At 36.9% G+C, this 12,317-nt stretch overlaps 1 protein-coding gene across 4 annotated transcripts in view; it reads right to left on the reverse strand.

The window, feature by feature from the left end:
• slc2a15a (solute carrier family 2 member 15a) overlaps positions 1-11,225 on the reverse strand; it is a 29,918-nt gene extending 18,693 nt beyond the window's left edge. The window contains exons 1-2 of one of the 4 annotated variants that reach the window (XM_079363505.1): positions 11,129-11,225; positions 4,445-4,543 (exon numbers count right to left, since the gene is read on the reverse strand). In XM_079363505.1, coding sequence (XP_079219631.1) covers positions 4,445-4,543; positions 11,129-11,173 — 144 coding nt within the window. In that variant the 5' untranslated portion in view covers positions 11,174-11,225. The other 3 variants (XM_079363506.1, XM_079363507.1, XM_079363508.1) reach the window with 3 other exon arrangements.
• Positions 11,226-12,317: the final 1,092 nt, after the last annotated feature.

The following is a 12,317-nucleotide window of genomic DNA, read 5'->3' on the forward strand; positions in this document are numbered from 1 at the left end:
TAACACAGACTATCTAGTGACTGGCCAGTTGTGCCAAGATTTAAAAAATAATGTGGCTTTAGGAGCTCTTTTTTTTTTAAAGTTATGTGACCAATGACAAATCAAAGACCACCATCTCAAAGTTAACCAGTGGCCCCTTGTTTTGACCTGACGAGTGGAGGGTAAACAATAATTGTCACTCGGTATGCTCTGAGCAGAACAGTACTCCTTAAGTTGACTTGCTCTTTTTGAATGTAATATAAGACTGTAAAAAAATTAAGAGGTGGCAGGCCTAAAGCTCAAACTATTAATGTATACTTTACAAATAAAAGATGATTTTTAAATTAAAACAAGATAAAAATAGAAACAAGTTAAAAACCCATTTGAAGGTGGGCCAGAGGGCTAGTGTTTAGTTAGTGCACACCATGTGTACTCCTCCAAGCAGATGACCATGGTTTCATTCCAACGCGTGGCTCTTTTCCCGTATTTAATTGTCTCTCTATCTCTCTTTTTTCCTACTCTATCCACTGTCCTTTCTCGACAATAAAGGCATGAAAAGTCATACAAAACAAACTAATTTGGTCTTACATGTGCTGGATGGAGACAGTTTTGTTATTGAGTTACATTAGCCTATCATTTAATCAAGGCAGAGGCAAATTTCAGTATCATCTTTTCCGCACTGGAAATAGAACTTATGAGATCGTATAATTTTTTTAATTGGGGCTTGGAGAGACAAAGAAGACGTGAAATTCAAATTGAACCCAGTGACCTACAAGTTTCGAGAGATTGACCAGCTAATGTAAAAAGAGATGCATCTAATTGAAATGTCAAATGGAACCTATTGAGGGCAACATCAGCTTATTATTATTTCTTTATTTTAAAAGGGACAGTGTGCAGCTTAGTAGTTTTTTAAAGCTGTTTTTTTTAGGCATTTCGTGCCGTTATTGTAGAGATAGGATATTGGATAGAGTCGGAAATCAGGGAAAGAGTGGAGAACGACATGCGGGAAAGGAGCCACATGTCGGACTTGAACCTGGGCTGTCTCCTGCTTGGAGAACTACAGCCTCCATACGTGAGGCGTGCACACTTACCACTGTGCTACCAGCGCCCCAGAAACAGAGTTAGTTATGAGCTCATGAATCTGTTTTATCTGGGCAGGAGAAAAAACATTTACATAGAGAAATAAAATGTACAGATTTCTTTAACATTTATAGATGTCAGCATGCTAACTGCATGGTTTCAACGTTTATGAAAGCTGCTTTGCAGATGGTCTTTTAATTCTTAAAGGTTAAAGAAACATTTAATCCGTTTAACGAGAATAGTTGTTGGAAAATAACAATACTGACAGATTGTCTTTATATTAAACCCTCCAAAACAAAATGATAACTCTCAACAAACCATTACATTAAAAAATATACTAGTGGTAGTGCAATGGGTCAGCTGTTATGTAAACTACTAAAAAAAACAGAATAAGTGGCAGTACCAAAGGCACCCCCTCGCTTCACCATCAAATGCCTGTGAGACGGAGAGCAGCAGACAAGTGCTGATAAACACTGTAATAAACTTTGAGTAATGAATTGCATCTCAAAGTTGATTCGGTTGTTATATGATTGTCCCTTTGAATTTTCTGTGGAAAGTCTGTAGATTATCTTTCAGTTGTAATCATACAACTACAGTCTGTCATTATGCTACTAGAAACAGCCTCTCCGACTTGACGGGTCTGCCTCTCTTCACTCTATATGAAATCTGGTTTTATGACTCTGATCTGAACACTTAGTCTTCATTTTTGAATTTCATATTTGATTTTGCACTTCATCAACTTATAAGTACTGCCTGGAAGACAGACTTTTCTACATAATAAAGTAAATGATAACATGTTTTTTCTCTTCCAACAGCAGCTTGACCCAGAGAAGAAACTTTTAATGCAAACAGTTTGCATTTCATTTATTCTCTGTCCTTATGAAGAAACAACATCGGCTTTTAAATGTGCCAGCAAGGCTAATCTATTGATAAACAATACTAGACGGGATCTGTATCTGCAGCATGTTGAAACGGCTGTGTACAAGTTCAAAATTTGAATTTAGTTCATTAGTAATTCATGATTTACACAATACAGAAATAAAAGTAGCTTAACCATTGATATAAGTTACCAAATTGTCATGGTTTGGTTTTGTTCTGTATTTAATCCTGTTTTAGTTTTCATTATTTCCCTTGTGTTCTGTGTATCTATGTTCCTAGTGTGGTTTACTTTAGTCGCTAGTGTGTTTTCCTGTATCCTTGTGTTCTTCTATGTTGCCTGTTAGTTTATTTCCTGTCTTGTGTTTTAAGTCTAGTCTTTAGTGTTTCCTGTTTTATTTTGTAGATCTGGTTTTGGTGGTGGTGTCAGTGTTGGGTTTTACTTTGTACTTGTCCTCAGTGTTCTGGTCTTGTGTCCTTTGTTCCTTGTGTTTCCTGCCTTTCTGATTACCCTGATGTTCCTCACCTGTCTCGTTAGTATCACCTGTGTCTGATTACCCCTTGTCTATTTAGTCTCTGTGTTTGCCTGAGTTTCTTGTCGGTTCATTGTCATTGTCAGTGTCTTTTGTATGTCGTTGTGTCTTTGGTTGCTCTTCTCCGTGCTCCCTGTGTTTTCGCCTGGTGGATTTTGGTTTTTGCTTTTTGAGACGTTTTGGATTTAGTTTTTTAAGTAAGTTTTTGTTTTGCCTTTTTGTTAAAATAAATTAGTTTATTCTGCACTTGGGTCCTCCTCCCTGTTTCCTGCCTGCTACAACGTGACACAAATACCTCTAAGAGAGAGCTCAGTATATACAGATGTCCCTCTCGTAGATGTAAAATATACAATGTCAGGATTATAATGTTAAAACAGTTGTTCCGGTATACACGATTACAGATTTAACTTGCATACCAATACGTAACAATGTTATTATAGAGACTTAATTTATTTGTTTAACATTTAAAAATCAATCCAGCTCATGGTGATATGCAACAAGGCCAAGTTGCTTTTGCCAGCCAGACAGCTAATGCTCATACAACAACTTTAGTCCCTTACTTAGGAGAGGCTTACAGATGGTGGGGGCAAGCTATTTAAGCTATCTAAGCTACAATTTCAACATTTTTTGGATTTTGTGGTTTTGGCAACTTTAATTTTATGGTAATTTCCACAATATTTCATCAATCATAATGCATTTCTACTTTGTCTAATTTTCTTGTAAATAAACTTTATGCTGTTGTTGTAAGTTACTCTGTGTTCCTGTACTTTGCACTTTGTGACATGTTTTTTTCTACCGTTTTGATGTAAATTCTTGTAATGATTTCGGGGGTGGGTGTACAAGCTTCTGCTTCGGCCAACTCCTTTTGAGCAGAACTTCAACTGCTCAAATAAACAAATAAACTAAACTAAATGATTTAGGACTGACCTTCGATGTTAAAGTAGATAAACAACTATGGCTCCATGTTCTTTATTGTTCTAATTTTGGGGTCCTTCATACTAAAAAGTTTGACAACCACAAGAGAACATATTGAGAATATTGTGCTGATCAAAAGGACACATTGTCTCTTGTGTCATGGAGCAAAGGTATACTGGTTTCATGAGACCATACCAATTCATTCGTTTTATCTCTTATTCTTCCTTCCCTCTGACATTTTCAGCTTCCTGTCTAATCTAATCCCCATGTCTTTTTTTTTTCTTTTTACCTCAGCCTCTTAATCAGTTTAGCATGTGATGGCACGAGTTGTTGAACCATGATCAAATCCCCTAACTGCAGTAGCACGCCTGGCAGTCAACTTCAGAGGACAAAGATGTAAGGAAGACTTTGTCGACCACACTCTCAAACATCATCAGGTTTATCTCAAGTGCAAGAAAAACTTAACAAATTCAAAAATTCTCTAAATACTGTTGTTAAAATGTGGACCAATCAATGATAGCTTAGATAAAACATTTGCGAGTAGCAAAATGATTGCTCTGTGTGCCTTGGTTTTTGTGGTTTCTTTCAAAGCTTTGCTAGCAGCAGTTTATAAGCTAACCCTATTCAAATCAACCTTTCACCATTCTTGAGAGCCAAATGTAAAATATAGAAAAAAGAAACCTCACTCAATCACACTGCCAGTTTTTACTAACAAAAATTGATAAAACGTTAGACCTTAAAATATCACCTCTCCAAACACCTATGATTAATTCTATCCTTATTTTTTTAGCAGGTATACAATTCCATTAGACCTTATTTAGATAGACTCTATCAAACAGGGGTCATTTGGAAAAGAGTACAATGAGTGGGGAAACAGGCTACCGAAAAACCTGTTTGGAATGTGGGGAATCTTAGACCTTAAAGGCCCCCTTGATATACTGTATACTGTAGCCCCCCTGGGAACTTAATAATCCAACCCTGGGTCACAATGGATGTGTGAGAGTGTGTGTGTGTGTGTGTGTGTGTGTGTGTGTGTGTGTGTGTGTGTGTGTATATCTTACTGCAGAGGGGGAGTTGACCACAGCCAAGTTGTAGCCATAAAGCATCGAGCTCCCAAAGGATGTAAGGAACGCTACCGCCAACAAAGAGCCAGTCAGTTGCTGCAGAGAGATGGAGAGATATGTTAAAAGAGCAGAATACAACTTTCTTTAAGAAGGTCTAGTAGTTTTTTTTTTCTAACAGGTTGTGATGTTGAACAAATATTTTTTTTATTTAAAAAAATGGGATAACACTGCAGATGTACAATTGTGTATCACCCAATAAAAGTCCTAAATTACATATTTGAAATGATGTTAGATCATGGAGATCCAGCACCAAATCAAAAAGACAATGGATTTTTTTCTTTGGAGCCAAAAAAACATCTGATTAGAAAAATGATACAGATGATACACAAAAGAAAAAAAGACATAGATAAATAATAATAATTAAAAAACATGTTTCAGAGATTTTTATCCCGATTAGATGTTCTGATTTAGATGTCCTAGTCAGCATCAAATGAGAAAATTAATCAGAATGTCTTTGATTTTATTTTGAGGTTAAGATGTGAGTTAAGATAACATTTCAACTCTTACAGCACCTTGTTCCAACATGTCAACAGGGGGGTGTCTCAGGAGGCAAGACATGATGCTGCAGGAGTTTAATATGTGAACACACATCAGCTCAACAAACATCTTGCAGAAATGTTGTTAGGAAAACTCTGTATTAAGTCAAGGAACATATTTGGTTGTTTGCTTCTACATACATTTTGGGACATTTTCAGGAGTAGGCCTAATCTACATTTTTCTAACGGATATGAAAATATGAAATTTTAAGAGATCTATGACTATTTAAGTGGGGGATTACAAAGTTTTAAAGATGCCTAGTTTCCAACCAAAGCATTCTCAGGACATCATAAGAGAATGATTAAACCAAAGCTGTTTGAGATAGTACAAAAAAACAAAACTCCAAAAAGTGCTATGATGACTCAAGCAAAACATATGCTTAGTCATAACGCCATCGAAGTAGCATATTCTTAACAAGGCGGATGGCCATACAAGACAATATTTAACATGATTACATTTTACCAACTATACCGTCTGTGGCATCACAAACTCAAGCCTGGCCTATAGGCTTCATGAAACAGACGTTTTAACTCACCATGTTAAGATACTATAAGGCAACGTTGCAGAAACAAATAAGGTTGTATTGAAAGTGGAGTACACAATTAATGAGTAATGTTAAACAGTTACTAATATGTAAATGACGGCATTTAATTTGGCATTTTAAAATATTATAAGTAACATATTGTGCAGAAACATCACCAATATCTACGCTTCCCTCGCATCCCCTGCAATAGGCTATGTCCTGCATTACTTAGGCACTTGGATCTTCGAAAACCATCGATGCATTTGCCCGAAAGTCGTCAGTTAACAGTCACTCGTTTCATCAAAACACCGGGTAAAGGTCATCATATCAACGTCTTGCTGGCACAGCTGCTCTACAGTGTAACACAGGAATCAGGCAAATATGGGTCTTCAAACTGTTTCATTACTCGACTGGGTGGTCCGTGTGCGCCAGGCGTATAGAATGGAGAGCCTACTTAACGCTCAATGTGGACAACGCTTTCCATGCAGGAAGAAAATAAATGACAGGTGTGGCAGTATGTTTTCACTGACAGTAAGTATGTAAACAACACTGACCGTATGACCACAGACACATCAACCCCAAAGTCGTTTGGAGTTCGGAAATTTGTACAAAATGCCTACTTTGTATCCAATTAAAATAATTATTATATTTTAATTTAGTTTGGATTTTTGATTCCTTCCCCGTGGTACAGCCTCCAGTGTGGTAGAGCTATGAGCGGAGCTGAGATAGCCTACCTGTTGCGGTGGTATTTACATGGTATTTAGGCCTACCTGTTGTTCTGTTTCAGCACTCGCGTTGGGGTTTTCATTGGTCATAGCTCGTCCAATAGCAAGGGGCTCACTAGGCGGAAGCGTCTTTTTCGAAAGAGTAGCCATAGAACGACAGCAATCAAACCGACGGTAGGCCTTATAATCTAATCGATTTCAGGAGAGACTCTTAACACTCGTCCTACTCAGTCCTCCTATATTTGTTACTCAGTAACTCCATTCTGTATGTACTAAGTAACATATTATTTTTCACTGAGCTGCACCTGTCACACTGTAGCCAGCAGCTATAAATATCCACACTGAATGATGTTGCCATGCATCTTTACAGTTATCCACCAACTGGTTTCCCAAAATGTTTAAGAAAAACCGGATTTAATCATTATGCATATGTAGAGAGAACTGCATATTTATCAATTATTAGTTTGTCTATTCCCAATTACGGAGTGCTGCATATGTGAAAGAGATACTTAATACTCCTAATTTAATTGCAAATTCTCCAACAGTGGATGTGAGAGCGTATGCTAATTCAGGCCAAGCACCAAAGTTGTCATTGAAATGCTATTCTTGAAATCAGTTGTTGGTACTTTCTGTATTTTTTATTATTTACATAACTTTATTACACATGTCAAATATATTTTCAAGTTGTGTCACGTAGGTGTTCAAGAGAAAAGTTAGAATAGTAGCTTTGTAAAAAATAACATTTTAGAGGTTTTTCACAATCATTTTGTGTATTTGCTGGATTTTCTGTCCCAGAAATCTGCAAAGATTGCTACATGTAGTCTTCTGGATGTCAACATCAGAAATTGGATTTAAGATGCAACACCGTGGCGACTTTTTTGTTGCACAAAGAGCTCTTAGATTTCTGTTATGAGCTCTCGAATGGGAGATCTCATTGTTCATTTTCCACACACATCATTTCCACATTTTCAGACTAAATATTAGTTTTTTAAACACAGCTTGTTTTTTTGTTTTTTTTTAATTATTGAACATTTAAATGGGCAAGTCTAAATTTTCTTGTTGGTATTTCTCACATTCTTCTCTGCAACCCAAAGGTCATGGCAGACTGCCAACTCTGCAGGAGCTGAAGAGCATGAGACAGAAAAAATTTTAAAAATCACAGTTTGTCCTGTATCTCCTGAAGACAGAACAATCCATTTACACTCAAAATGTTAAGATATAAACAGTTCCTGAACACATTTTGTGAATAAGATGATCAAGAGCACAATCTGACTCATTTACATATGAACCAGAAATCTATAGGCGACTTAAAGGTAATTATTAAGTTGGAGGATAAATGTATAGTATGTTATAAAAACATCAAACTTAAGCCTGGCTCTGACCTATTGAAGATACTACTAATTGCTTATGAGGAGGGCTCAGTCACACCAAACAGCCCAGACCATCCACTCTGCTCTTGCAAATTGGCCTTCTGAGGAAGCCAGCTACAGTTTGCCTAGCAAAATTGCAGTTGTTTGTTGTGGTTGTCTAACAAGCTCCCTGATGTTATAAAGATGTCCAAAACTCTACACATTTTTTGCTGCAGACTGAACATTCAAGATTACTCCATGTGCATTAAAAACAGATAAACATCTTATTCTATCTCAGAATTCCTCATGATATAGTTCATAGTATTGGATGATATACAGTAGATCTCCTGTTGTGAGTCAAATATATTTCCGTGTTAGAACTTCTCTATTAATAAATTGACTGTAAGTAACGTCAATTTAAAACATTAGCCAAATAATTGGTATTAGCAGTCAACTTTAAGATGTTGGTAAGAAGTTTCCCCTCCTCCTCCTCCTCCTCAAAACTTTAGTTTATAGCAACTATTAGCAGTTTTCAGGTTATTTCTTTTTTTATACTATTTGATAATATCAGTAAATGTTACCATGCACTGTAAGGCAATCTCCATGCTAATAGTTGAAATTAAAGATTTGAAAACTACTACTGAATGATGTTATTATTTGTTCAACAATCTATCAATTTACTTTTAATCCTGACAATTCTATACCTCATAATTTATATATGACAACAGTACAAATGGAGGAAGTAGACCTTGTTTAGCAGTGCTGACATCAAAGGGTAGGATCAGAGTTGGATTTGGAGTTTAGTACTGTTATGGAAAATTTTACTCCATGTGTACTACGAAGGTCTCATAGAATCTGTCATATAAAATGTATCTGAAATGTCTTAAGATACTACATGCACAGCATATTGGGTATTTTGTTTCCCATCATTTTGTTCCCTTTATTCTGTTTCTCACACTCTGTACATGTGGGAAGAGTCACCCAGGCTCTTTCTCACTGGACTCCATCTCCTTCTCAGCCTTGAGAGATGGTAAATAGTCATGTAGTCTCTTTTCTCACACTAGGGGATAGATTGTGCCCTGCCAGGTGGGCAGTGTCTCTATGTGGCGTGATGGGGCAGTGATCTGTGTAATGTGATGGAAATGTATAAGTTTTCATGTTTGCCTTTACTCGGGGCCTCTTTCTCTCCTCACCGTGTGAGAGAGGGGTCTTCGAACGCTTATCTTGCCTTCGAATAAATGTTCATTGAGACCAGATCGATCTTGGGGTTCCTTCTTGAATAGATCTTCTCACTCTTTATTTTCACTCTTTGGTAATGGAAAAAATTCCACAACAGTACCCTCTAGGTAAAAACCTTGCAAGGTAAAATGAACAACTGTTAACAACTATTAACAAGACTAATAATCCAGGTATATCAGGGCTTTTATTTTAAGTTAGATGATGTTGTTGTCATGCTAACATGTTCTCAATATATATGATAACATGTTGACCCTTATGATGGACAGGTTTATAATCTCATGTTTATTAGCATGCTAGTATTTAGACACTTGCAATGAACACAAAGTAAAGGAATAATTTAATTATTTTTACAGGTTTTTTATCCTAAAGTATTATTCGCCTTACCAACAAATGCAAGCTGCAGACAGTGTGAACCAAAGACCTGGTAGAAACAAACTTTGGCAAAACCTCATTTGGACATTGAATATGTTAGTTAAATGCCATTCATTCAATAGCTGCTGCTGAGATATTTTTTATCATACACAAAAAAGGTCAGCCTTATGATGGCACTGGAGGAAGTGTCAGGAAACATCAAAGTCAGTGTGATAAATCATCTGAAACCCATGTGGGGTTGTTCAACATCTCCTGGCAATTCATGAAAAGGTTATCAAGATGCTTCATTCCGGAACAAAGTGATTGAACTAACCAAAAAAACAGACATTGGCATTCATCATGGCATGCCACCAGCATGGCTAAATAAGGAACTAAAAAGCGGTCTCTGTTTTAGAAGTCACATGATTTTTGGAACCGTTCATTCATCCAGACCTCCTCCCTCGGAGGCTCTTCTATCACGCTACGTCCGCTTGCTCTTTGTAGATAATGATTCAAATATAATGCCTTGCTCAAAGGTCTTTGATTTTAACAAAAAGATATGTCATTCTTTGCAAGGAAAAACCAACAATTCTTACCATTACCCTAGAACTCTATTGTTTAAGTGTGAAACACCATTACTCATGCCGGATGATTTTTACCACATACAATATACCCAATCAAAAGTATTTGTCATCATAATATATCTAAATATGACAATACATGACACATTATAATTGGGTTCTTATAGGATATAGCTGGAAAATTTGATTCTGGACTGTGGAATCAATATGTTAGCTCTTCTGATAGGCTATAGGAATATTGATCAAATATCCACAAAAGACCTGTCACTCAATAGTTAAATGGATGATCATACTGCTATTCTCTACACTATTCATTCATTCATCATGCTTCCTAGGCCAATACTTTTACTTATTTGCTCACGCATCTTGAGTCTTCCAGCATTTCTGCTTAAAGGTTGTAACCATGGGGATCTTCTCCATGCTACACGCTGTTACACATTAACTATCAGTCTATCACTAAACAACGTACTGCATGCATTCGCATGAATCAGTGTACAGTCCAGCATTACATAAACTTGTCTCGTATGATTATTTGTCAGACAAAAGACAATGGATATTTTATCACAAGACAACGGAAAACACATGCACGTTCTTTAACATAACAAATCAATAGCATGTTGAATGAATGCAGCCTTACAGAGAAAGGGTTGTATTGTTTTTCACACAGGTGTATTTTACAAATTACATTTCTGTCGTCATAAATGTTTTTAAAGCATTGTTGAAAATGTGGCATGTACATACTGTGTGTTGGTTGTAAGAATGACCCAAACTGATGACTGATGTAAAGCAACCTGAAGATGATGCACCATGGTGCACATTTGTGAACTAATTAACAAACCTTTCAGCTCCCTGGTTTGGTTTTTAACATAAATCAATTAATTCATGTTACCAATATAGAAAGTTTCTTGACCTCTAACTGATCTTGTTAGAATATATATTGTTTTAATGTGTATATTCAAAACACAGTAAACAGAACAGTTGATAAAGTATTGTAATTAAGCTCTGGTATAAAATGTTTTTATAATCAACCAGGTCAGATGAAATTAATTTGTTGGTTTTCATTTGTGTCTCCGTTAATTGGTCATTCTTAAATTACCGATAACATTGTCTGATTTCTGAAAACTTTCATTTAAAAATGTCACAAGATCTTGTTGAGTGCAGCTCCTGATCTACTTAAAAGTACAAGGCTACAAGTTTGAAAGTTGGTAGTAAATGCTATTAGGTGCTTGGAATCCATGTCAAGAGCAATAGGGGATCAGTCCTCGGAGGGCTCTGGCTCTACAGTAACATAGTTCATAGAGTTGGCCTGAACTTACCGATGTGACTCTCCTGGACGATGGAATTAAAACCTCCTCAGCCATTTAAGAAATCTGTAACCTGGTCAAAAACAGCAGAAAGCAAAACGGTTTCTCTCTAAACTGCATAGGATGGCATGGCTGTAGTAGCAGGCGTAGTCACACGGGTCCAGGAAATGGCAAGATGCAGTAGTCAGGTCAGCTCATGTGCAGCGTGTCAGGCCTCTTGTCCAGCAAGCAGCAGTCCACAAGCTCCTGATAACAAGCCCACACTGTGTCATCACATGACAGAGAGCAGCGTGACGGAGTGAGAGAAAAGCCTGCTGGAAGCAATTAACTCTAAGTGAATTTCATAAGAAGGGGATGGAGGTAGGAGTTAACCAGAGGAGAGGAGGAAACCAGAGGGAGGAGGAAACTAAAGGGAGGAGAGGAGAGGAGATGAGAGGAGATAACAAGATGGAAGCAGAGGGGAGAAGAGAGGGATACCATAGGGAGAAATGAAGAGGAGAGGAACAAGAGTAAAACAGAGTACAGTAGCGAAAAGCAGAACAAGTAAAGAGAAGAGATAAGAAGGGAAAAATGATAAGAAAAAATAGACAATGACAAGTTTTAAGATGAAGGTAAATAACAGTAGGAAAGAAACAGAGCAGTAGACAAGATGTCTTATACAAGACAGGGCAAGTTAATTATAGGATGAGAACCAAAGTGAAGATACAGATCAAGGAGGACAAGGACGATTGAAGAAGAGAGGGCAATGAAAATGAAGTCAAGTAAAATGCATAATAAAGAAAATCAAAAGTTAAATAAGTAAAGAAAGGAGAGGTGAGAAATGTGGAGGTCAGGCAAACGTCAAAACCGGGCAGGCGAGAAGGGAAACAAAGGTATTATGTGGACAGAAGATTAGAACAGAAGAGATCTGGGGAAACTGAGACAATAATGTAAAACACAAATGGAATGGAAGGAAAAAAATAGTGCCAGGAAAAGTACTTAAAAAATATGAAACACTTTGAAATGTTTTGCAAAGTAAATGCGTAACAAAGATTTGATTTAAAAGGTTTGAACTTCTGATAGTGTCATTGCTTTTCTCACTGAAGTAAAGTTCACCAAACTTCTTCTAAGAAGGCACATAGAGGTAGCAGTTTGGCTCACAGACGCCGAAGAATTTAATCATGATCATGTGCTCATAATTTTTTCAGTTGACAGAAGCAGA

Source organism: Symphodus melops (genome assembly GCF_947650265.1).
Source record: "Symphodus melops genome assembly, chromosome: 15".
Classification (NCBI taxonomy): Eukaryota; Metazoa; Chordata; class Actinopteri; order Labriformes; family Labridae; genus Symphodus; species Symphodus melops.